Raw genomic sequence first — 26,933 nt, forward strand, 5'->3', positions numbered from 1 at the left:
CATCTTCCTTCCTTCCTTGTCTTGCAGCTCTCAACCATCTGATGTTCATGTCTTGCAGCTCTTGACCATCTGATTTTTATTCTTTGTGGCTCTTACATTAAATAAGTTTGGCCACCCTGGACCCAGAACATTTGTTAGGGACCAGCGGATCTGATGCGTCACTTTGTGAGCAGGGCCATGTGCACCATGGAATGCAATGCCAGTTACTTTATAAAGGGCACAGACAAACCCAATAGCATTTTTAACACAAAATACAAACATGCTTAAAACATTAACACTCTTACCATATTTCCTTAGTGTATCTCCCTAAAGACTACCCTCCCACTTCCACCGCCTGTTACGCATTAGCACTAGGACAGTATACAGGGATGTGATGCACAACCTCTGTCACCTGGCAATAAAGGTAATGACCAGTTTGTTCATGGGCCGGATAGAAATCCTTGACGGGCTGGTTCCATCCTGCAGGCCACATGTTTGACACCCTGCACTGGTTCTAGGAGATCCATGAGCTTCATCACAGCAGCTGTCAAGCCACTGGTTGAAGACACCCCTGCTTTGGAACAATTCTCGGCCATACCAGCCTCACATTCCCTAGTCACTAAATCAAACTACTTGTTGTGTGAAGAGATCCAGGTTTGGATCTCCAAATGGATTATTTCAATGTCAAAAACCAGAGAAGGCAGGATGGGGAAGGGGAGGGGAGAAAGAAGAGGAGATCTGGGTCATTGCCACAGCTCCTGGGGCAGTGACTAACCCTTTCCATTCCTATGTCAGAAACATCAGTCAAAAAGTCAGGAGAGAGGCAAAGTACAGGGTTGCTTTTGTCACCACAAAGCCTGCAGGTTTGCTTCCACCCACTTCAGCTGATGGCATTGCCTGAATTTCAGTCCTTTAACCGGGAGGAGGCTATTGCTCGCAGATCTCCATGCCCAACTTTTTCCTTTCCTTATTGAAGTCTGCGGTGCAAAGGGCTAAAAGTGTGCATGGGGGTGCCACCTATACAAACCTCATCCCTCCACTTCAGCTTCCCTTTCTCTGGTCATCTCAAGATGTTGCCTACCTCACAGGACTGGTGTTAGAGATTCAAGAACAATATGCACTGTCTAAAGCACCAAGTTAAAGCAAGCTATTTGGGCCAGTTCTGTGTCCTCCCTGCATGTCAGTGGTGGGCCAAATTCAATTCTGTGCAATTAGTAAAAGAAAAATGCAATCCCTGTGAATTCTTGCTGACCACTTTACAAAATACACTTGTGGAACTCACTGCCACTGGTTTAGAAGGCTTCAAAAGGCGACGGTTGTTCCAGGATTCTCCTACAGTCGACTGAAGGCTTGCCGGAAGAGAACGGTCTTACAGGCCTTGCGGAACTGAGCGATGTCCCGCAAGGCCCTAACCTCTTCCGGCGATTGGTTCCACCAGGAGGGGGCTGCCACTGTGTGACACAGAGTGTTGGACTGGATGGGCCATTGGCCTGATCCAACATGGCTTCTCTTATGTTCTTATGTTCAAAAGACCAGTTCATGGAAGAGGGATGTCTATCAATCACTGTTAGCCATGACAGCTAAATGGATCCTCAGCATCCAGGGACAGCATCCTCTGAACACCAGAGGCTGGAAAAATACAGCTGTCTTCAGGCCATGATAGTAGGCATCAACATCTTTGCAAGAACCCTAGAAACCCCCTCAGTTTGGGTCAGGGGAACACCAGAAATCAGCAGCCATGACTTTTGCCTACTGCCCTACAGTGCTAAACTGAAGATTTTTTGACAGAGTCAAAAACATCCAGGATTAAGGAGGCTAAGAACAAGGGAACACCTCTGCCTGACTGGACGTCACAGGAAGCTTGTTCAGCCTTCACAACTGGTTTTCCAAGATTTTTAGTTCCTTTTGACGCCGTCTTTAGAGTCCCACACATACCAAGGTAACGAACACTGAAGTGATTTCCTTCTGATTGGTTAAGGGCAAGGAATTTCAGTATCTTCTCACAGTCCAGTGTCATATTGGATCTACAGCCATAGTGTAAAAAAAAAAATCTATAAAGGACTCTATAAAGGAAGTTATATCTGAGTAAGGTTGTTACCAATAGGACATTTTGGAGAATCTTAATTCAAAGGGTTGTCGAAAACTGGAAGTGACTTGCACTTAACACACACACACAGAGGAAGCTTCAGGGTCTACAACCAAGCTAAAATAAACTTCATTGCTCCCAAAAAATTGCTAGCATAACTCAGCACACCGGGCGGTGTATAATAACCTCATATTCTTCTAGTTAGAATTCTTATTTTTCCTCAAACTTGTACAAACAACAAAGGGACACAAGTGATCCCTCTTTGTGGCAGAATCTTAATGGGGACTAGCCACAAAGGAACTGCAGAGAACATTTGTCTGAATAGAGATCAGTTAGGAGGAAGAGCCATTAAATGTTATGGGGAGGGACGGTGGCTCAGTGGCAGATCATTTGCTTGGTAAGCAGAAGGTCCCAGGTTCAATCCCTGGCATCTCCAAGTAAAAAGGGTCGAGGCCAAGTAGGTGTGGAAAAACCTCAGCTTGAGGCCCTGGAGAGCTGCTGCCACTCTGAGTAGACAATACTGACTTTGATGGACTGAGAGTCTGATTCAGTATAAGGCAGCTTCATATGTTCATATAACATTCATATAACAAAATTCTACTGTTATAACATATTTTGATGAACTCCCCCCCCTCCTGAAATTCAGGGTTTCTTCAGATATAATTTTATCTCTGTATGATGACCTCCATAGTACCATTCCAATTTCTGTCATCTTCAAGTGAAGCTCTACATTGTACCACAGTTACCTGAAAAAAGGCCAGTGGCCACAGAAGACAGGGCATTTTTCTGTGGTAGCATCTCGGTTTTGAGCAATCCTCTACAAAAATGCTTAGCTGACACCAAGCTTGCTATACTGCTGACAGCGCTTAAAATATGTATATTTGTTTGCTTGAGCTCTCAGTTTTACATACCCCCTGCAAAAAATTATTCTATGTTTACATCTCTGTGTTTGTTTTCAACATTTGGCCTCTATTTTAATTGTTGAGGCTGACTATTTTAGTTTCAATTTTTAATTGTATTGCCATTTTTAACAGCTTATTGCTGCTGTTGTTGAGGCTGCAGAACAATTTTTTAATGCCACTACCACTATTTAACGGATGACGATTACTATTTTGCTGCTCCTATTTTAGCAGGTCTCACCTGGATAGTCCAGGCTAGCGCAACCTTATCAGATCTCAGAAGTGAAGCAGGGTCAGCCCTAGCCATTATTAGGATCGGAGACCTCCAAAAAATACCAGAGTTGTGATGAGGAGGCAGGCAACAGCAAGCCACCTCTGAATGTCTCCTGCCTTGAAAGCCCTACGGGGTCACTATTAAGTCAGCTGTGACTTGACAGCACTTGCCTCCACCATTTTGACAGGAGGTATCATTTATACTGCGTCAAGTACCTTTGATGGAGAAAGGGCAAGACAGGGCAAGGCAGAGGTAGTTGAAAGTACTGGGAAGCTGGCAACCCTAAATATTTATGTAGCACTTTAATTAAGATACCTACATGCATTATCTTGATGTGTTCCTTACAACAACCCTATAAAGTAAGTCAAGATCATTAGCCTCTGCTTGTAGATGTGAGTATGAGGTTCAGCATACAACCCTTGCCCAATGCCATTTATATGTCAGACATTAAAAAAAGTCATAGCAACCCCTAAGTCCACAAAAATCACACCATTTTCAGCAAGATCAAAAAAAGACAAGAGGATCAATCATGTCTACTTGGCGGCTGTATTCAGATGTAACAAACAGACCACAATTTATTCACAACAAACTGTGGTCAGTTTCAGGCTTCCTCCCCTATGACAAGATCAAGGAATTTAAAACCAACTGCAATTTGTCATGACTTCCAAACTGTGCACTTTCACTGGCAGTCTTTAAGCAGCAGCTGGACAAACATTAGTCAGGGATTTTCCTACAAACCAGGATTTTAAATTTTTGTTTAACTTTTTGATTTCTGGACAAGAAAGAAACCACAGATTTTTAAATCACCGGTCTGGATCTCCCAAAAAATGGAAGTCTTGCAATGGAAGGAGAAAGGCCAAGGGCTGTCTGGCTTGTTCTGGTCACAGGTAATGATTTCACTGCAACCTTGGAGGTCTTCCAGCTCCATACCCAATAGAAGGCTGAGTGTGACAGACAGGAGACTGTCCTGTCCAGCCACTCGGCTGTTGCACATCTGAACTTTTGGAAGTGTATTAGTAACAGACTGGACAATTTCATGGGCAGTGTTAGAAAAGAGCAAGAGTCCAGTAGCAGCTTAAAGACTAACAAAAATTGTGGCTTTCATAAAGCTCACACTGCCACAAATTATGTTAGTCTTTAAGATGCTACTGGATTCCTGCTCTTCTATGCTGCTACAGACAGACTTAACACAGCTACCCATCTTGATCTAACTCCATGGGTAATGCGGCAGAGTGGAAGGAGATAAACTTTACCTGAGTCATAACATAAAGAATTATGAGGCCTTTCACTGTTGATGAACAGACCTAGTAACGACAAGCTTTAAAGAGAATCTACCACAAAACCATGGGGTTGGACTAGATGACCCTGGAGGTCCCTTCCAACTTTATGATTCCATGAACCAGTACATAAATAAATCTTTGTTGTTTTATTATTCCTCCTGCTTCAGTGATCTCTGTACTCTTCAGGCGCCATACAAAATTTACCTCACAGCAGCAACTCAAAGCTGTTACACTTGCTACCTTAAGAACATCTTGTAACTGAAGGGAATGCTTTTATCTCAGAACCAATCTGGTCCCCATATTCAAGAAGCAATATGGGTCCAATCAGGGTCAATAAATATCACACCAACTAAGAGCAGGAATCAGATCTCTGTTTATGTCATCCAAGCATGGAAATACCTGGAACTTAAGGAAGAAACAGAACCAGAACAAACAGCTCTGAATCCAAGTGGAAATGGTTTCCTAAAAAATGCAGCAAGATAAACAAGGCTGTTGTTTCTTTGGGTGGAACAAAGATCCTTTCGTGCTGTGAAACTATCTTCATGCTCGACTGGCTTCTTAACTATTGAGGCTCCGAGGTAATAGTGTTCCAAGTAAATTAATGACCCCTTAAGACACACCCTTTCAATGCTCGCTGTGAGGCAAACTGAGAAGCTATTGCAACCCTTATTAAATACACTGGCAGAATAGGTATCATAGGACCTGAGGCCCTGATTCAAACAATTCAAACAGCAAGTGCTTTACAATGTAATTTAATAAATTTAGAAATATTTAAAATCTTCCTGCTGTAGCTATACTGGAATGGGGTTTGTTGCTCATGGCAAAAACATGCAATTGAGGAATTTTAAAAATGTAATAATTGGGTGTTTGAGGGGCCACTTAAGAAGAAAAATCCTGATGAGCTGTCAGAAATTTATATCACCAAGCAACCAAATGTTAGAAGGAAAACGGACAACATGGAATATCTCATTTTTAAAAACCTAGATTGAATAAAACGGAACAGACTAAACCAGCTGCAGAGCCAGCAAGATTTTAAAACCACGTTAGAGATCTATATCCACAGCAATGCTGTTATTCATGGTTTCAATAGACATAGTGCTTGATCAAACACACCACAGGTCCCTGCCCCAAGGTGCTTGCAACCTAAGAAAATAAAAACATCCCCCAGGGTCCTGTGAATACACTGATCTGTTAGCATTACTGGCTCAGTGGGAAGGGCAGTGCAAGAGGAGCGAAACTCTAGCATAAACTTTCCTAGATCCTCAAATATTTGATCAGCAATTGAGGCATGAAACACAAAGAACTCCGCCCCGAGAATGGTGACTCAACAATTGTATGTGTGCTGTCACGGTCACACTCTCAAGAGAATAGGTCAACTTGCATTGTAAACGCCAGCTCATAGATACGGAGCTTCTTTTCTGCATGTGCTATGAAAAAAGGAAAACAAAACAGCCTCCCAGGAACAGGGCTAGGCAAGAGAAAGCCAGCCGTACAATTTTATTCTTCCCAAACTGGCTTTAGACAATCTCTAGTGCAATGCTGGGTGCATCCTTTTATTATGGTAAGGATTTCTTCTGTTCCAAGTGCACAATTAGTCCAAATGATTCCAATATGATTCCAACTCTTTAAGGAATTGGAAGGAGGGCCTTGTATCCAAGGATGAATATAAACAAATCACCAGCGCTTGTAGAGAAAACATTAGGAAAGCTAAAGCTCAGTATGAGCTTAGGTTGGTCAAAGATGATAAAAACAACAAAAAAGGGTTCTTTTTTATGTTCCGAGTAAGAAAAAGAGCAAAGACATGGTAGGCCTATTGCAAGGGCACGAAAGTGAAACTGTAACAGGTAATGAAGAGAGGGCAGAACTGCTCAATTCCTACTTTTCCTCAGTCTTCTCTTCTAAGGGAAACAGTGCTCAACATGGCAAAAACAGAACATATAAGGAGGGTATGAAGTTTCAACCTAGGATGAGCATAGGGGTAGTACATAAGCACCTGGTTTCTTTAAATGAAACTAAATCCTCAGGGCCAGATGAATTGCACCCAAGGGTTCTAAAAGAGTTTGTGGATGTAATTTCTGAGCCTCTGGGTATTATTTTTGAGAATTTTTGGAGAACAGGAGAGGTGCCAGAAGATTGAAGGTGGGCGAATGTTGTCCCCATCTTCAAGAAGGGGAAAAAGGAGGATCCGGGTAACTACCGACCTGTCAGCTTGACGTCTATACTTGGAAAAGTTTTGGAACAAATCATCAGTCAGTCAGTCCTGGAACATTTAGAAAGAATGGATGTGATTACTAAGAGCCAGCATGGGTTTCTCAAGAACAAGTCATGTCAGACTAACCTGATCTCTTTTTTTGAGAAAGTGACTACCTTGCTGGATCAGGGGAATGCCGTAGACATCATTTATCTTGATTTCAGTATTGTTTTTGATAAGATTCAACATAATATCCTTGTTGACAAGTTGGTAAAATGTGGTTTAGATCCGGTTACTGTTACGTGGATTGTAACTGATTGACAGATTACACCCAAAGAGTGCTTGTGAATGGTTCCTCATCCTTTTGGAGAGAAGTGACAAGTGGAGTGCCTTAAGGATCTGTCCTGGGACCTGTTTTGTTCAACATCTTTATCAATGATTTGGATGAAGGAATAGAGTGAATGCTTATTAAACTTGCAGATGATACTAAATTGGGAGGGGTCGCAAATACAGTAGAAGAAAGAAACAGGATACAGGATGACCTTGACAGGCTGGAAAACTGGGCTAAAATCAATAAAACAAATTTTAACAGGGATAAATGTAAAGTTCTGCATTTAGGTAGGAAAAATCCAATGCATGGTTATAGGATGGGGGAGACCTGTCTTAGGAGTAGTATGTGCAGAAAGGATCTTGGGGTCCTAGTGGACCATACACTGAACATGAGTCAACGATGTGATGCAGTAGCTAAAAAGGCAAATGCAATTTTGGGCTGTATCAACAGAAGCATAGGGTCCAGATCACGTGAAGTGATGGTTTCACTTTACTCTGCTCTGGTAAGACCTCACCTGGAGTATTGTGTTCAGTTTTGGGCACCACATTTTAAGAAGGACATAGACAAGCTAGAACGAGGACAGAGGAGGGCAACGAAGATGGTGAGGGGTCTGGAGACCAAGTCCTATGAAGAAAGGTTGAAGGAGCTGGGCATGTTTAGCCTGGAGAGGAGGCGACTGAGAGGTGATATGAACACCAACTTCAAGTACTTGAAGAGCTGACATCTAAAGGATGGTGTGGAATTGTTTTCTGTGGCCCAGAAGATAGGACCAGAATCAATGGATTGAAATTAAATCAAAAGAGTTTCTGGCTCAACATTAGGAAGAACTTCCTGACCATTAGAACAGTTTCTTAGTGGAACAGGCTTCCTCAGAAGGTGGTGGGCTCTCCTTCCTTGGAGGTTTTTAAACAGAGGCTAGATGGCTATCTGACAGCAATGAAGATCCTGTGAATTTAGGGGGTTGGAATAGATGACTCTGGAGGTCCCTTCCAACTCTATGATTCTATTATTCCAATATATGGTTCACCATGTTTCTGTCTTCTACCGTATTTGCGACCCCTCCCAATTTAGTTCACCATGATTTCCAAATGACAGAGACAAGAAAATCCGGAATACAATGTCTTGTTTTGCTGATGCTTTTTCAAGGATTATCAAAGATCAGAAAATCAGTTCACAGTTTACAAGAGGAATGCTTACGCCTCTGTATTCATCTTACAGACTGTATTCATCCTATACTGAATTACAGAGGCTATTGGGATTCTCTGCTCCTTTAGGGTTCCCACCCTTTCACTGGGGGTGGGTTTCCCTCCAATCTGGGGTCCTCGAACCTGCCAGCACAGGATAGATGGGGGAGCCCTGACCCTGAAGAGTTCCTTTGGTGCATGACTTGCCCAACGTGATTATGGCATGACATTGAACTTTTTCACACAGCCTATGTATTCCAGTATGGAAGCTGGTCAGTTACTGAACAGTAATGGGTTTCTGCTGGCATTTCAGACAGACCCGACTCAGTAACTGGCTGCTACTGGAATACTGTCACCTTTTCACACAGTCCCACGACTGTCCCGGTAGTGAGGCATGCCTGAGTCGTTACTAACAAAGAGCAGCTTCTTCTAGTTTTCAACCCCTCCTTCCGGGTTGAAATCGGTATGGGGCACTGTGTGAAATGTCCAGTATCTAATCCGGGAGCAGTTTTCGCGCCCTTATTCGCCTGCCGGCGTGCGTTTTTTGGAACATCGGGCTAAGATCGCCATAGCGCTATAGCGACGTATCACAACAGCATCACCATAGGGATGCCTGGGTTTCATTAAGATGCCAAAGATTGCCGCCACTGAAACTTGGTAACTTATCTCAATGGAGCCTAGCCATCTCTATGGTGGTGCTGTTGTGATATGTCGCTATAACGCTATAGCAATCTTTGCCTGACGTTCCCAAAAAAAAAATAAGCTGGAGATTGCGCGCCAGCAGGCAAAAACGGCTAGCGCTGGTGGAAGCGAGATAAAAGCGGAACAGTGTGAAATGGCTTGCTTCAATCACGGAACCCTACCGGGGAAAAAAACATGTGTCTGAAAACTCCCATCCCTGTCTCGGATTACTGCAAGGCGGCACAATACCGACTCCCTTCTGGTTTCCACCGGTAAGTGTGAAAAGGCCCATTGTGTGGGGATGCTCTAGCATTTTGGTAAAAAACTCTAAGTCACAATAGAGTTTTTAACCAAAATGCTAAAGTGTCCCCACACGATGTGCCCAGTGTGATCATGTCACTTCCGGGTGATGTAATCGCACCTTACGCACTTCACCCCACCGACAGTCAGGTAAGACCAGGCAATCCTATGCTTCTTTGTTTGATGAGCTGTTTCCATTGATTTCCTATCGTGTTCTAAGACATTCACTTTTGTATGAAACATGATTAGAAGAGATTTTTAAACTTACTGAGTTTCATACTCTGAGCGTTTCAAGGCTGTGTTTACAAGGAAGCGGGGTTTTTTTTAGGTATTTACCACCTGGGGCTGGCAACCCTAACCCAAATAAAGATGTTGGGTCATCTTGTGCTAGAGTAAGTTCTGTTACCCATTTTATCTTGCTGCTACCAACCGACCCATTTGAAAATAGTATTGTCATCAGCTTTAAAGCTGGTTTACACAGAAGAATGTGCAATTTGTGATAGGAAAGGAAGAACAGCCTTCTAAGCTAGGATGGAGAGAAATGCTGAAAAGACATCATGCCCTCATGGAGGTTTGGCAGGGAAGCAGGAAGAAAAAGAGGTAGCCAGGAGGAAAAGAAGCACAACTAGAAGGACGTAGCCAAGAGAAAGAAAGTTCCTAAAAATAGCATTCTGGGCAAACAAAGACACAGCAGCAGAACAGACCAGAGGAAGCATACAAAGGAAACTGGCCTATCTGCCTTACTAGCTTTTTTGCTCCTTCTATAGTACTGGTGTGCTTGATACAAAGGGAGGCTGTATATCTGTTAACTCCCTACATTTAGCATATCAAGATAACCTATAGCCACGCTACACACTCCAACTGCACATGTTTATCAACAGCCAACACTATTTCCGACACCTTCTACAAGTAAACTCTTGCCCTTGTTTTCTCCTTTGGGGAATGCCTTGTTAAAATCATGTGAGTTACCAGCATAGTCATCTTCCAAGCTCTCTGGCGACCCCGATTTACATGCATGAACATATAAGTGTCCCATAGTCTGCCATTTCACACAGTAGAGAGATTCATTTCAAATAATAATATTGTGTAGAAACACAATAGAAACACCTAAGGAACAAGCACCTTGGTTTTAAAAACAGAACAAGCTGTTGCAGAGTAAGTGAATAGAGCAGAGAGCAGTGAACCCTGGAACAAGGACAGAGTGTTCCAACTCTGTGGTGTACTACAGCAGGGGTCCTGGACCTTTTTAAGCCCGTAGGCACATTTGGAATTTTGAGAGGTGTGGTAAAAGCCACTCCAAAATGGTTGCCACAGGAGGCAGGGATGAATAGAACACCCCCCTCATACTCTCTGGGAAGAAGGAAGCCTGGAGGGAAAATGGAACCACCCAATGACAAAAGGAAGCCCAGATGCTTACCAGCAGGACTTTTTTTCTGGAAAAAGAGGTGCTAGAACTCTCAAGAGCGACGTGGAGAAACACATGGATGCCTCTCATGAACTTTTAGACATTTTAAAATAATTTTGTTTCCACAAAGATGTTCCAGAACTCCATTTCACCACGTTCCCCCAGAAATAAAAAGTCCTGCTTACCAGTCCTCCTGATCTGTGGGAAAACCCTTTCATTGGAATGAAAACAGCCAACAAGAAGTCCTGCTTTACAATGTCCCCATCAATTTTCTAAAAAGCTTGGCAGATTCCAAGGGAAGTAGTGGTACCACAAACACCACATTGGGAAACTGTACTACAGCATGAACGACATCGATTGAGATCAAGGTATGGTGTTAATCAAGCTAATGTTAGGCCTCATCTTCAGAATGGAAAGATGGTTTCCTGAATTTAGACCAAAACCAGGTTTTTGGCTAAGAGATATCTGGGTCAGAAAGTTCAATGCCACCTGCTGAGCAATTTCTGAGCTCAAGGTTTTTTTGTCATTAAATAGCCAATACCACCAGTCCAGACTAGAAGATGACAAATTAAATTTTTCTCCCCTCCCCCAAGGATTCTATTCACACTTAAAACAAAGAAGCAAAAAAAAAAAAATCTTGTGGCTCCTTGAAGACTAACAGACTTCTGCTTTACAGAGAAGACAACCTCAAGGAACACACACACTGCCTTTCTCCGAAGACCCAAGGCTGCTTGCAAATGCAATAGGTTAAAATATGATTTAAAAATCAACAAATATTCCATCAATTCTAAAACATGCTGAAGATACACAGAAACTCATTATAGCCATCTACCACAAAGTCTAATACTTCATCAGCCTTAAAAAAAAAAAAAGCTTTCTTAAATTGAGTGTCCTTACATAGCCTACAGAATAATCAGAAAAGATGGTGCCCTCTACAACTTTCTTGCCTTTAAGTAACCACAACTGAAAATGCCTTTTCCCCCAGACTGTGACTGGAGCAAAGCAATCTGACAGAGATTACAGTAATGAGCAAGTCAACTGAGGAATACATGTAGATGTAGTACACACATGTGGATGAGAAGATGTCTTTTGGTAGGTATGACGGTCCCAGCTCACGAAGGGTTTTAAGGATGAGAACTAGCACCTTAAATGGGGCTTTGAAGCCAGTAGCCAGTTAGCTCCTGACAAAAGCTTGGCTTGCTGCAGTTTGTATCAACAGAAACTTCCAGGTCATCTTCAAGGGCAGCCCCATGCAGCGAAATCCAGTCTGGAGGCTGAAGCTGTGCGGATCAACATAGCTAAGTCAGCCGAGTCTACAGCATTCAAACTAACAAGCAAGATTTAATGGAAAGAAGGTGCTCTGAGCAACAGCATCAAAATGTTTTTCTGTCAACTCGTCTGGGTCCAACATCATCCCCAGGCTCTTTACTTGAACTGTGACAGACAATTTAACCCAATCTAGAGCTGTCAAATTAATCCCCACAAGTATCTATCTTTCTAGCCAACATCAGTGTCATCTCGTCTGGATTCTATTTCATCTTGTTGCTCTTATCTTCAAGACACTGGGTTTAGGACAGTCTCGACGGCTTTGGGAGGACTGAAGCCAAGAAACAAAGCTGAGAGCTCTCTGTATATTGAGGATAACCAGTACCAAAGCTACAGAAAACTTCATTCAAAGGCTTAACTAGTGCTAAGGTGCACAGGGAACAAGTTGAATTATTGCGGCAATGGGTCTGCAGCTGCTAACTGCTTCTCCAGTAGAAATTTTCACTCCTATTCCCATAAGGGAACAACACTAGGAGATGTCCTTTGCATGCCTACCACAGACCCTAAATGATCCAGCAAATCTTGTGGCTGACAGTGTCAAAAGCAGCCAACATATTTAACAAAAAATCAACAGACACATTGCCCTGAACTACATAAATAGTCCTTGAGAATCACTGTTATTATTTAAAACATTCACATCCTGCCTTTATGCCAATTGGGGCCCTCAAGGAAGCAAACACTCAAAGACATTAGAATCAACTTTAAAAGTGGTATATAAGTAAAAACAACAATTAAACAAAAACTGAGTACTAGGGAACACTGTAACAAAAAAAAGTCTTCACATGCTGGTAATAGAAGGGAACGGGTTAATCTCCAGGGGTGGGAGGGTGAGAGACTGCATTTCCACAGTTCTGGTGCCATGGTCAAGACAGTCCTTTCTTGGGTTGCAATCCGTCTAACATTTGTTGACAGGGGCACCTGACAATGATCATGACAGTAGAATAAATTTATATGGGGGTTAAATGGTCCTTAACATATGCAGGTCCCAAGCCACGTATGACTTTAAAGGTGACACCAACACCTCAGTTTGGTCCTGGAAACAGATGGAACAAAATCGCAGGACATGTCCCTGTGATCTAGTCCCCCTATTCATGTTGGCTGCCCTCCTATGTCCATGCGATGGTCACCTCACGACTGGACTACTGTAACGCCCTCTACATGGGGCTGCCTCTGTGCCGGACCCGGAAATTACAACTAGTGCAGAACGCGGCGGCCAGGCTGCTGCTTGGTCTCCCAAGATGGGAACATGTACGGCCGGGGCTACGCGAGCTGCACTGGTTGCCGATTGTATACCGGGTCCAGTACAAAGTACTGGTTATTACCTTTAAAGCCCTATATGGCCGAGGACCGGCCTACCTGAAGGACCGCCTCTCCCCGTACGAGCCCCAGAGAGCACTGAGGTCAGTAGGAAAAAACAGACTGACTACCCCTGGGCCAAGAGAAGTTAAACTACAGAACACCCGCTCACGGGCCTTCTCGGCTGCGGCCCCATATCTCTGGAACCAACTTCCAGAAGAGGTGCGGGCCCTGCGGAACCTTGATCAGTTCCGCAGGGCCTGCAAGACCACTCTTTTAAAATTAGCTTTTATGAACAGCTGAAGTACAATTTTACAACGAAGAATATCCGCCATTAGCACTAACTAGAATAGCGTCAATGATAATGTTATAGTTTGTTTTAATTAATGTTCTACTGGTTTTTAAGGTTAAGTTAATGCTTAATTTAATGTTCTTAATGTAATGGTTTTAATTAATGCACCATTGGTTACTATGTTGTTTATTAATGTTTTATTTATTAATGTACCATTGGTCACTGTGTTGTTAGCCGCCCTGAGCCTGCTTCGGCGGGGGAGGGCGGGGTACAAATAAAATTTATTATTATTATTATATTACTATGTACTTTTCCCAGCTCTACAATGTCCTTTTGTTGATATGGTGACAAAAACTGTGAATAATATTCCAAATGAGGCCACACCACAGGTCTATACAGGGGCATTACAATCTTGGCCATTACATTCTCAATTCCCCCTTTTTTTTTTAAACTCACCATTATCTATTGCTTATTTATTACATGACTGTAATAACACTTATATAGAGACAGATGTGTAAAAATGAGACATGTCTCAATCCCTTTCGTAATAATCCCACATGGAGTTTGCCTTTTTCACCAATGCAGAACACTGGGTTGACACTTTCTTCGAGCTTTCCACTAATAATCTCTAAGGAATGGTAATTCTGAAGTATCCATTACAACCCCAAGATCTTGTCTCCTCTCAATCTCAGCAAGTTCAGGCCCCATTAGCCTATGCCAAAAATATGGGATTTTTTTTTGTCCCAGTGTGCATCAGCTTACACTTACCAACACTGAACTTCATTTGCCAAACTGTTGTCCACTCACACCCAAAGAAAGGAGACTCGGCAGAGATCTACAATTGCCCATATCCGTTAGCTAAAGAAAGCTTAAAAAGAGATCTAATTTCAGCTGCTGAGGAAATATCCCTTACATCAAACACATAATCAGTTTTATTTAAGGGCCTCTCACCTTTCCACAGGATATTTTAACCAACCGTAACTGGGCAGAGATCCAATTTATGGGTGGTGGCATTCACAACAATGAGCACCCTGTGGAAATCAGTCATGGAGATCAATCCAAAACCACCCATAGGCAAGCAGACGCAACTGACACCTTCAGCACAGAACCTGCCCATAAATTGTCCTCTAAGTTGTGCAAGTATCCCATGGCACAGAGTGGTAAAGCTGCAATACTGCAGTCTGAGCTCTCTGCTCATGACCAGAGTTCAATCCCGGCAGAAGCTGGGTTCAAGTAGCCGGCTCAAGGTTGACCTAGCCTTCCATCTTTCTGAGGTTGGTAAAATGAGTACCCAGCTTGCTGGGAGGAAAGCGTAGATGACTGTGGAAGGCAATGGCAAACCACCTCATAAAAAGTCTGCCGTGAAACCGTTGTGAAAGCAACGTCACCCCAGAGTTGAAAATGACTGGTGCTTGCACAGGGGATTACCTTTACCTTTAAGTTGTATAAAGTAAGCAAGGAGGCAAGGAAAACTCTAGCAAAAATGTCACTGGCAGCATTTGAACTAGCCATAATCTAAAATTTGACATATGGGAAACAACAAAAGAAAAGAGGGGAAGAATTGCATTTTTTTCCAGTCGCGTCTACAATTTTTTTGTGGCGTAAGCTTTCATGAACTGGTATCCAGTAAGGGTATGCTGCCCTGATCTAGATCTGATCCTCGCAGCTGCTGGAATGGCCTTGGATCAGCCATAGCACTCGTAGGAGTTGTCCTTGAAAGGGCAGCTTCTGACAGGGCTCTCTCAGCCTCACCTACCTTACAGGGTGTCTGTTGTGGGGGAAGAAGACAAAGGACATTGTAAGCAGCTCTGAGACTCTGATTCAGAGAGATGGGTGGGGTATAAATCTGCAGTCATCATCTTCTTCTAGAAGATAGCCCAGGCTAGCTTGATCTCATCAGAACTCAGAAGCTAAGTAGGTTAGTACTTGGATAGATGATAACCAAGGAAAGCCCAGAAATGCTATGCAGAGGCAGGCAATGAGATCAGAATGTCTCTTACCCTGAAAACCATCAGGGGTCACCATAAATTGGTGGTGACTTGATGAATCTTTCCCCCACCACCAAGGGCACTCCAGTGGGTCTGTAAGTGCTCTAGGGAGCTCTCTCCATTCACTAGGAATGGGAAAGGGGCTGGCACGAGGGAAGGGGATGGATCCTGTTCTCCACTCTTTCAAAAGCTCAGAGTTTGCACTACCACGCACAGATGCTAAGATTCCAGATAATCTCTGGAGCACCATCCAGAAAGCGTGCAGATTTGTTGCCAGGATATGCAGTGATAAGCCACACTGTGCCACCTCAGAACATAGATAGAGAACTGCATTTTGGGACATTCTTCCACAGACAGCTCTCCACTAAGGTTCAACCTCTCTTCCTCCCGCAATGAAGGGCAGGAACTTCCAGGACACAGTTGTTAACTCACTATTCCAGAGGCGTGGTCAACAGGATGGATTCTAGGGAAACCTGTTTAGAATATTCAAGTTGTATTTCCAGAAGATCCTGTTTGAAAAGAAGCTTCCTTTTTGTCCTTTTAACCTTTATCTGTTGTTTTTTAAAAAGGAAGTATTTCGCCTAAAGCCTTGAAAGAGCAGGGGAATTCAGAAGAGGCATTTGACACAAAACTGTAGTGAACCTGTAGGTCATTTTAGGATGGCCCACAGGCATAGGATGGAAGGCCCAAACATAGAAGAATTTACTGTAATTCTGAATTTAGCATATATTAGATGCTGGGAAACAGAGTTAGGCGCTGCCGCTGCCGTGTTCCTAGAACCTACCTCTTCAAAAGACAGCTTTTGAGGGAGCCAGTTTGGTGTAGTGTTTAACAGCACGGACTCTAATCTGGAGAACCGGGTTTGATTCTCCACTCCTCCACATGCAGCTGATGAGTGACCTCAAGCCAGTCAAAAGTTCTCTCTGAGCTGTTCTCTCAGAACTCTCTTAACCTCACCTAACTCACAGGGTGTCTATTGTGGGGAGAGGAAGGGAAGGACACTGTAAGTCGCTTTGAAACTCTTGAGTGAAGAGCAGGGTATAAATCCAACTCTTCTTCTTTCTGTCATCAGAACTACCAAAGCCCTGACATTACAGGATTTTAAAAGAACCACCCCATAGAGGCTATTGTTCTTCATTGAAGGAGGAAGAGAAATCAAACTAACCTATTTTTTACAGGGTTGAGGTGAAGATTCAAATCATGCCTATGAAGTGTATTTTTGTCCATCATATCCCATACCCATACCTGTCCATCTCCAACTAGGCCCAAATGCCCACTAACCACCATTCTGTCAAGCCCAAACTACCACCTTCCTTTGCAGTCCTTGCAGACTGGTAAACCTGAGAGCAGTTTATAAACCTGAGGGTGGGGCCCACATGCCTTTCCATTTATTACACACCTGCCTGCTGCATTGTTTTGTGTCTTCCCTGCTACTTTGGGAGACAACCTGACTCCTAGAGAGCAAGATTAAAGGCTCTAAACCAAGGGTGGCCAAACTGTGGCTCTTTCACACCAAACTGTGGCTCTTGAAGCCCCCACTGCCCTGTCAGCTAGTTTGGAGAAAGCATTTGTCTCTTTAAATCACTTCACCAAGCCAAGCAAGCTGGCAGCTTGCAGAATGCATCTAAAGTTGCTTTCTTTCCACCTCTCCCTCCCCATCTGTTTTCCTTCTTTCCTTCATCTGATGTTCATGTCTTAAGGCTCTCAAACAACTGACATTTATTCTATGTGGCTCTTATATTAAGCAAGTTTAGCCACCCCTGTTCTAAACAAAAAATCCTGCTCTTTTTCCAAGGAACTTCAGCTAGCCCGAAACACAACTCACAGAAATTACTTTATATCTTTGTGATTGGCACACCCAGAGCCAAAGGCGGCTACCACAACTTGGTTCTCATTAAAAGTGAGAGTGGTCAACACTGGCTTCTGGGGATGTTGGAAGTATTTGCTGATATCCCAAGACAGGCAAACCATCATTCCTACTTGGCACATTGAATCATCACTGTATAGCCAGGACCTGGGTAGCACAGGCAAGCCCGGTCTTGTCAGATCTCAGAAGCTAAGCAGGGTTGACTCTGGCAAGTACTTGGATGGGGGTGGGGGGGGGGGAGAGACCTCCTTAGAATACCAGCAGTCAGGAGGGCCGGGGCAGGTTTTATTCAGTCACTTCCCTGAATATTTTCCAGTCCCCCAGTACGAGTCAGTCACCAGAGGTTGCCATGACTTCCAGGTGTGTGCACACCCACCCACCACATAAATACAAAAAGAATCACCACTGCATTGTAGCAGTTACAGCTGGGGTCCCCAAACCTGGTGAGTCAGCAGGCGCTTCTTGGATTCTGAGATAGTGGGAGCTGTTACAAAATGCTTGCCATGGGGAGCCTTAGCACTTTCCATGCATATTATAAAAATAGCTTTTCAATTAGATAAAATGTTCAGAGGGCAATGGAAGGATTTCACATTTGCAATGGGGGGATTTCAAGAAAATGTTCAAATAACAATGTAATGCTAAAAACAGTTATTACATTGGGAAGAACTGCAGTGAGTAACCATAGGGTTGCCAACCTCCAGGTGGTGGCTAGAGATCTCCTGGGATTAATCAGAGATCACCTGGGAAAAAATGGCTATTTGGAAGGTGGTATTCTATTCCAGGGGTTCCCAACCCCAGGGCCAGGACCGGTACCAGGCTGCAATGGGCTGTGCAGCCTTGCTGCCCCCCCCATGGTGCCTCCCCCCCCCATTTCAACCATTTTAAGGCCAGGGAAGGGAAGGAGGCAAGGGCAGGTCGTTCACCACTGCTACTGCGGTTTTCCCACCGATCAGCTGATAGGCTAGGGGGGTTGGCCTGGGAGGCACTTCACGGCCCCTTCCCCAGCTTTAAAATGGTGAAAATGGGGGGGGAGGCAGCGGCAGCAAGGCTGTACAGGAGGGGCAACAAATGAGGAAGGAGGAAAACGGGGAGAAGAGGAGTTGGTGAGGTCGCGCAAGAGGGCAAAGGAGGAAGGACGAAACGGGGGAGGCGCCGCGGGGGGGGGGCACGCCGAATTAGGTGTCCTCACCCTGCTGGCCCTGGGGCTGTAATCGGCAGGCCAGCCCTAGGGCCGGTCCCTGAAGCCAAAAAGGTTGGGAACCACTGTTCTATGCAAGCCCCACCCTCCTCAGGCTCCACGTGTTTTCCTACCTGCAGCTGGCCACCCTACAAGTTAGGTACCATCTACATTAAACACTTTGGAGGAGATGGCCAGAGTTTGGGCTCCCCCCATACCTAATTCCACAGCTCCCACTGCAACTTCCACATCCTGCCATCACACCTTGAAGCTGGCTGGAGAAGTGGTGCAGGATAGAGATTCAGGTCAAAGAGAGAGCCTTGGGAAAAGCAGAACAGCAGAAGGTGATGAAAGGAAAAGTGACAGAGGAGGAAATCTGAAAAGAGATAAGGAAGGAGCATGGGAGGAAATCTGGACAGCTGGGAGGCAACCAAGCAGGAACCAGGAAACACATCAGCAGGCATCGTGTCACTGAAATTAAAGGAAGACTCGAGTTCCATGCCCTGCTCAACCACAAAGTTTACTATATGACTTTAGGCAAGTCATACTCTCTCTCACCCTCACAGGGCTGATTTGAAGATAAAACAGAGGATGTGAAAACCACATACATTGCTCCGACTTTTTGAAGAGAAGGTGGGACAAAAGTGCAGTATTCAGTTTGTTCCCACTTTGTCTTGTCTAGATTGAAAAGGAAGGACGGTTGTTTCGTTGCCTGATAGCCCAACTATTGGAGTCAGTCTCGGCCACATCACCTGAGTTTATAGGACCATAATAATACTGTCTCTGCTTGCTTTTTCCCATACTCCTCTCTCTCAGAACCGTTAAGGGAGATAAGAGACTGCAGATAATGGGTATCACGTCCTAAGAACAAAAATATTATTTACTAGGCTTCTAGAATCCTCGTCCAATGCAGACCTGTTTGGACAGCTTGGCATAAATAGATCAAGGTACGGGGCAGTCTGCCAGCTCTCGTTCAAGTAATCCTAAGGTGTGGTTGAAAAGGGTACAGAAACACGATCCTGCTTGCCTTTGGTTTATCTGAAAAGCCCTCTCTCAACTATCTGGAGGCAAATGCAGCACAGGTTCGAGGCTCATGAGAACAACAACTGCCAAATCTAGCTTGCAGCTGCTCCAACAACAACAACAACAAAAAGTTGTGAAAATTCAGCAGAATCTGATTAAGTTCTAAGTAAAGCTATATATATATATAAAATAATCTAGACCTGCAACTCCAAGTTGTGACGTTAGCAGTTGCTTAGGAGAACTGGCACATTTGTACAGAGCTGGAAGTCAAGACCAAAATAAATGGCTACCTTCTCTCAAACAAACAGCTTCAAAATCCAACACTAACTTTGAGAATTATTTCAAGGTACTCACACGTACTGGCCAACCACATGCTGGGAAAAACTTTTAAGTAACTAAATGGAGATTTTTATTAAAAAGCAAACCAACTAGCAGAGTCAGAGCATTGAGCAAGATTTCAACAAGGAAACAGTTTAATTAAAATCACTCTTTCCAACTGGAGCCATTGCAGGACATCAATCAACCTACAGGAAAGAACAGAAACGGAAAGTCCTTTTCAGCCACATAGCAATACTACATAAGCATACACCTATGTAAACGCTCTGCTTATCTGAAGTCAAAGTTCTAGACAACTGGGTCAATAAACTGCTCTAGTAAGCCAACAATAAACAGAAACAACTTTGATAAAGAAAACATTTTGGACAATACTTTGTCAAGCAGAGTGATACACACAACAGAAACATACCTGAAACCTTTGCTTTTCCCTTCAGAAAATCTGTGCAGGTTTGCCCAAAACTCTCTCACACAGGAGAATGTACTTGAGCCAAAATGAAGAACTGATACCTCTCAGTTAACTTAAAAAAATACTTTCAGGTGGGTAGCCATTTTGATCTGAAGCAGCAGAAAAAAGTTTGAGTTCAATGGCTCAAACTTTTGAGTGCATGCTTATACCCTGAATGAAACTCTGCTGGTCTTAAAAGTGCCACTGGACTCTGTTATTATAACATACAGATCAGGATGGGGAGCCGTGTTAGTCTGTCCGTGACAGCAGAAAAGAGCAAGATATGTTCAGATATTTGAAGAAGTGGACAGTGACTCACAAAAGCTGCCACAAATTTTGTTAGTCTTCAAGATTTTACTAGGCTCTCGATCTTTATAACATACAATTGGGGAACTTTCTCTCACACTCTTTGGAAAGACAAGATGTTGGCTACTGTGCCAGGGGACAGCTTTTGCAGGGACTTCAGCCATTTCCACTTTCAAGCATTTGCTCTGTTAGGTAAGAAGCACAGTTGTTCGGTTGGCTTTCATACACTGCACTGAGCCAAGGCTGTCGAAGCAGAAAAATAAAGCACTGGCTTGGGAGGGGACCCCCAGAACACCATTAAAGGGGAACCCCGCCCCCCTCAGAAAGCCACAGCGCCGCCTACTTTGTCCCCTTTCTCACACACCCTACCAGTGTTCCCTTTACGCTGAGTTGGTGTGAGCTAGCTCAGTTTTTTAGCCTCCTGCTCACACATTTTTGCCTTAGCTCAGGAAAAATGGCCCCAGAGCAAACTAATTTATGGAGAAGCTCACCACTTTAATGCCAGTAGCTCACAAAGTAGAATATTTGCTCACAAGACTCCACAGCTTAGAGGGCGTATTGACCCCTACTACCCTCTAGAGGGAAGTTCCTTTGCACCCTTCCAAAGACCGTCTTCCCGTCTAGGGCAATGGGGGCTTCCTGTCCTCCCCCCCCCCTTCCCTTTAACCTCTTTCTCTCCTCTTGCTTTTATTTGCCACTCCTGCTTTCAGGTTTCTCTCGATTTCTGTCCCCCGCCCCCTTCCCTTTTTTCTCCCCCTCCTCTTCTAGGTCCCCTCTCGCCTCTGCTTCCCCTTTCCCCTCCCTCCTCATGCCTCCCCCCATCCCGCCAACTCACAGGATCCGGCGCAGAGCAACACCCAGAAGCAGCACCGATGCCGGCGTCGGGATCCCCGCGCAGCAGCCTCCGCCATGTCCTACCCGGCCCGCTCTCCTTGGTCCAACTGAGCCAGCCGAGGCGAGAGGGCTCAGCGCGCAGGTGAGAAGGCGGCCGCTCCCGATTGGCTCCCCGAGCCGCCCGTCGCTGCCTTTTCCCCGCCCTTGCACAGGTGTAGCGACGCAAGACGGGGGCGGGAGGAAAACCTTCGGCCGCGCCCGTTGCTCTCTCGCGGCTTCCTGGCCGGGGAACTTCCCAGGCTTGCTGCTAGGAGGGCAGGGAAGGCGGGCGGTGTTGGAGTGGTGGTCAGGCCGTGCCCTTTCGTGGGCAGGGGGCGCTGCGCGCATTATAGTCTAGAATGGGACCGTGTTGGTAGGAAAAAGAGGTGCCGGAGCTCATTAGCACAGCTGATTTGCATATACCACACAGCCCTGACATCACTGGAAGGTGAATTAACAACTGATTTGCATATACCACACAGCCCTGACATCACTGGAAGGTGAATCAAATTATATCTGCTCAGCATCTACCTTAAAACGCTTCTTGAATTATAATAAAACCTTACTCCCGTCATACTTTTAAAATTACTTTCACCTATGTGGCATCGTGCCACTGGCATGATGAAGATTTCCATCTGTCTGCTTTATATGTTTTGGTTCTTTTCCCATTTTTTCCCCGGGGGAAATATTCTTAAGAGTTCAGCAAAATTCACACAGAGGGCTTGAACAATTAGAGCCAGAATAACGATTAGGCCAAGTAGGCACTGGCCTACGGGCCCCTACGCCTTTAGGGCCCCCAGGCCAGCTCCCCGCCCCCCCCCACCGTTTCCCCCCTGCTTGCAGCCCTCCTAGCCTGCATGCTCAGTCAGCAACTGAGCTGCTCTTTGCCTGACTGGTCTAGCGCAGCTGCTGCCGTTGTCTCCAAGTTTGCCTTTCCCCCACAGCTTAGTAAAAGGGGCTTTTAAGAAGGTGCCTGCAGGCTGCAGCGAGGGCCTTGGGCAGTGGGGCAGGTGCTCAGTCTCTGAGATAATTTGTGAGGGGCCCTCCAAGATTTCGACTGCCTAGGGGCCTCCACAGGGTTTAATCTGGCACTGTGATCAATGAAGCCCAGAAGCAAGTATGGGGGGTGGGGTTAAGAAAAAAAGAGCACAATAAAATTTAGAAGTTCTGGAGCTCCGTGTCTGTGAGCTCCTGCCCAAAATGAGGCCTGAATAGGACAAAATATTTTCCCTGCATCCAGAAAAGTAGCTGGTCAAGATGAAGATCCTTTCCTCCAGGTGCTACTTTTCCACTTGGAGGGATATATTTTTGCATTCAGGTTTGTTTGTTTTTTAAATCAATAGTACAGTCCCAATATAAGTTTATCTTCTAGGTGTTTAGCTAGGGATTACGGATTTTTAACACATATATGGTATTTATACTCTATTTTTTTAGATCACTACAGATACATTTTAATAATTTTACAACAATCCTGCTGGGTAGAACATTATCCCCATCTTGCATACTTGCAGAAGGAGACTGGTGAGACAGAGAAAGTAGTTTAGTTCCTGAGAGCTTTAAGAACATAAGAGAACATAAGAGAAGCCATGCTAGATCAGGCCAATGGCCCATCCAGTCCAACATTCTGTGTCACACAGCGGCCAAATATATATATATATATACACACACACACACTGTGGCTAATAGCCACTGATGGACCTCTGCTCCATATTTTTATCTAACCCCTTCTTGAAGGTGGCTATGCTTGTGGACGCCACCACCTCCTGTGGCAGTGAATTCCACATGTTAATCACCCTTTGGGTGAAGAAGTACTTCCTTTTATCCGTTTTAACCTGTCTGCTCAGCAATTTCATCGAATGCCCACGAGTTCTTGTATTGTGAGAAAGGGAGAAAAGTACTTCTTTCTCTACTTTCTCCATCCCATGCATTATCTTGTAAACTTCTATCATGTCACCCCTCAGTCGACGTTTCTCCAAGCTAAAGAGCCCTAAGCGTTTCAACCTTTCTTCATAGGGAAGGTGTTCCAGCCCTTTAATCATTTTAGTTGCCCTTTTCTGAACTTTCTCCAATGCTATAATAACCTTTTTGAGGTGCGGCGACCAGAACTGCACACAGTACTCCAAATGAGACCGCACCATCGATTTATACAGAGGCATTATGATACTGGCTGATTTGTTTTCAATTCCCTTCCTAATAATTCCCAGCATGGCGTTGGCCTTTTTTATTGCAAACGCACACTGTCTTGACATTTTCAGTGAATTATCTACCATGACCCCAAGATCTCTCTCTTGGTCTGTCTCTGCCAGTTCACACCCCATCAACTTGTATTTGTAGCTGGGATTCTTGGCCCCAATGTGCATTACTTTGCACTTGGCCACATTGAACCGCATCTGCCACGTTGACGCCCACTCACCCAGCCTCAACAGATCCCTTTGGAGTTCCTCACAATTCATAGGCTTTAATTCATAGGCTTCCTAATTTGTATTTCACAGTAACGATCCTAAACAGAAACACACCTATTGAATCATAGAATCATAGAGTTGGAAGGGACCTCTAGGGTCATCTAGTCCAACCCCCTGCACAATGCAGGAAACTCACAAACACTTCCCCCTAAATTCACAGGATCTTCATTGCTGTCAGATGACCATCTAGCCTTTGTTTAAAAACCTCCAAGGAAGGAGAGCCCACCACCTCCCAAGACAGCCTGTTCCACTGAGGAATCACTCTAACGGTCAGGAAATTCTTCCTAATGTTGAGCCGGAAACTCTTTTGATTTAATTTCAACCCATTGGTTCTGGTCCTACCTTCCGGGGCCACAGAAAACAATTACATACCATCCTCTATATGACAGCCCTTCAAGTACTTGAAGATGGTGATCATATCACCTCTCAGCCACCTCCTCTCCAGGCTAAACATCCCCAGCTCCTTCAACCTTTCCTCATAGGACTTGTTCTCCAGACCCCTCATTCATTTCCATGGATTTAATAAGAGTGTAACTCTGTTTAGGATTTTGCCACCAGTTCCTTAGGTGTTGCGATTGTACATTTCACCAGGCACAATTTATTTAAAAAAAACAAAACAAATAATCTTACCTAGTAAGAATAACAGATACAACTGCTCATGATTAGGGAGTGCACTACCAAATTAAAGCATGTTCATATTCTGGTTTTAGATTGTCTCCGTTTGGAATTATCTAAGCAGCATCTGATTGTTGTAAGTCAACATGTTGAACAGAACTTCTGCACACTGTTGGGGAGGGGGAAAGAGCAGTTACGGTGTGTTATCTTTGATATCTGAGCAGGTGTAGATTTCCTTCCCACGTTCTTCCAAAAAAGAAGCAAATTTAACTTAATGGTGGCCTGGAATCCAGCAACCTGCACATTAAGCACATCTATTAAGTTCCAGATGCAGGATATGTGCATTCACATTCATGTGCAAGAATTCACCAACTGGGATTCAATCTGGTTTGGGAAGCCTTCAGTCCCAGAAGGTCGAACCAGAATCAACAGGTGAAATTAAATCAAAGTTTTCAGCTAAACATTAAGAACTTCCTGACAGAGCAGTTCCTCAGTGGAACAGGCTTCCTCTGGAGATGGTGGGCTCTCCTTTTTTGGAGATTTTTTAAAGAGAGGCTAGTTGGCCGTCTGACAGAAATGCTGATTCTGTGAACTTATGTAAATCATGGGAAGGAGGGCAGGAAGGGTTGCATCACTGTTTAGTTCTCATGGCCCTTTCTTATATGCCCAGAGAAATGCTGTTTGCCACTTTGGGTTCAGGCAGCGATTTGTCTCTGGGCCAGTTTGGCCAGGCACCCTGGAGGTTTTTTGCCATCTTCTGAGCTTGGAGCAGGGATCACTGGGTGTGTGTGTGGGAGGGGAGGTATTTGTGAATTTCCTGCATTGTGTGGGTAGTTGAACTAGATGACCTTCCAACTCTATTATTCACTTACCAGCAGACCCAGATGGTGAGTTCAGGCTATTAAATGCTGATTGCTAAGGTTTTAGGGTCTTTCCTGAAACCATTCCTTTTGTACCAAATAAGGTGTGTTCATATGTTCCCAGTGCAGCATTATTTCAAGGATAGGAGATTATGATGTTAAAATGCTTTTCAAAACCATCACCACATATCATGGGAGGTTCATCAAGACATGCTGGATTTATAGCACAACCCTAAGAATATTTTCCTGATAGTAAACCCCATTGAATAGACGTGAGGAAGATTCTGAGTAAGAACATCTGCTTAGGAGTGCTTACTGAAGGAGCAATCGTAGATAGGTCTACTCAGAAGCAAATCACTGACATTGCACGCAAAAGGATTTACTCCCAGGTTAAGCATGCCTCAGATTGCAGCCTTGCACATCCGAGTTGGGAGTTTAACTGAGCAGCCCACACAGATTGCTTTGGATTGTTATGCAATCGTAAAGTACAGGTCAAGGTATTGTATACTTTCTGGAAGGAATTTCCACACATGGGGGGAGGGAATTCTCATATGGACATGGCATGTCATCTTTGTGTACCTGACTGTACAGATCATTTCTCATAAGCTCAGTTCCTTTCTCCATTGCCCATAACAAAGTTTCCTTCAATATCCGCCCCACTGATTGTAATGGTTTATGATTTTATTAAGGCACAGGTCTTCTAGTATGTATATGTTCACAGTCTTACACAAAAATACTTCTGCTGGGAGGCAAAAGAGATATGATATGATAAAGCTTTATATAATTATGCATGAAGTGGGAAAAGCGGATAGAGAGCACTTTCCCTCCCTCTCCCATAATGCTAGGATTCGGGGCGTGCAATGAAGTTCATAGACAGTAAATTAGGAGGAACAAATGGAAACGCTTCTTGATTAATCCATGAGGGATTACATTATAGGAGGAGTGATGGCCATGAACACAGACAGTTTTAAAAATGGATTAGAGAGCTTCATAGCAAGAAGTCCCATCAGTGGCTTCTAGTCATGGGTGACATAAGAGAAAGCAGGCAATATCAGGGGCAGGCTTTGGCCTCTGGCCTGTTTGTTGGCCCTCCAGAGCAACATATTGGCTGCTGTGTGAGACAGAATGCTGGACTAGATGAACCAGCGGTCTGATCCAGCAAGGCACATCTTAGTCTATTTTGTTTGGGAACCCTCCCACCTGGCAAAAAGCCAAGAGGGTAAAATTTTTGTCCTGAACAAGAAAATAGGCAGCTGTCATAACCAAAGAAAGCCTCTGTGTACTGTTGTTGGACCAATGGAGGAACTGGTTGGCCACCGTGAGACAGGATGCTGGACTAGGTTGACCATTGGTCTGTTCCTTGAGGGCTCTGACATTCTTGGTCCGTCTTGCCTGTTGGGTTTCTCTGCGCAGAAGTGACGTGATGCTCATTTTCTGAGTTTTTAGACGGTGCAGAA

At 44.3% G+C, this 26,933-nt stretch overlaps 1 protein-coding gene across 2 annotated transcripts in view; it reads right to left on the reverse strand.

Annotated features, from left to right (window-relative positions):
* Window positions 1-21,785, reverse strand: part of F11R (F11 receptor) — a 46,973-nt gene extending 25,188 nt beyond the window's left edge. Inside the window, exon 1 of one of the 2 annotated variants that reach the window (XM_060253445.1) lies at window positions 21,502-21,785. In XM_060253445.1, coding sequence (XP_060109428.1) covers window positions 21,502-21,577 — 76 coding nt within the window. In that variant the 5' untranslated portion in view covers window positions 21,578-21,785. The remainder of the gene's footprint in view (window positions 1-21,501) is intronic. The other variant, XM_060253437.1, reaches the window with a different exon arrangement.
* Window positions 21,786-26,933: the final 5,148 nt, after the last annotated feature.

This window comes from Heteronotia binoei, chromosome 1 (assembly GCF_032191835.1).
Source record: "Heteronotia binoei isolate CCM8104 ecotype False Entrance Well chromosome 1, APGP_CSIRO_Hbin_v1, whole genome shotgun sequence".
Lineage (NCBI taxonomy): Eukaryota > Metazoa > Chordata > Lepidosauria > Squamata > Gekkonidae > Heteronotia > Heteronotia binoei.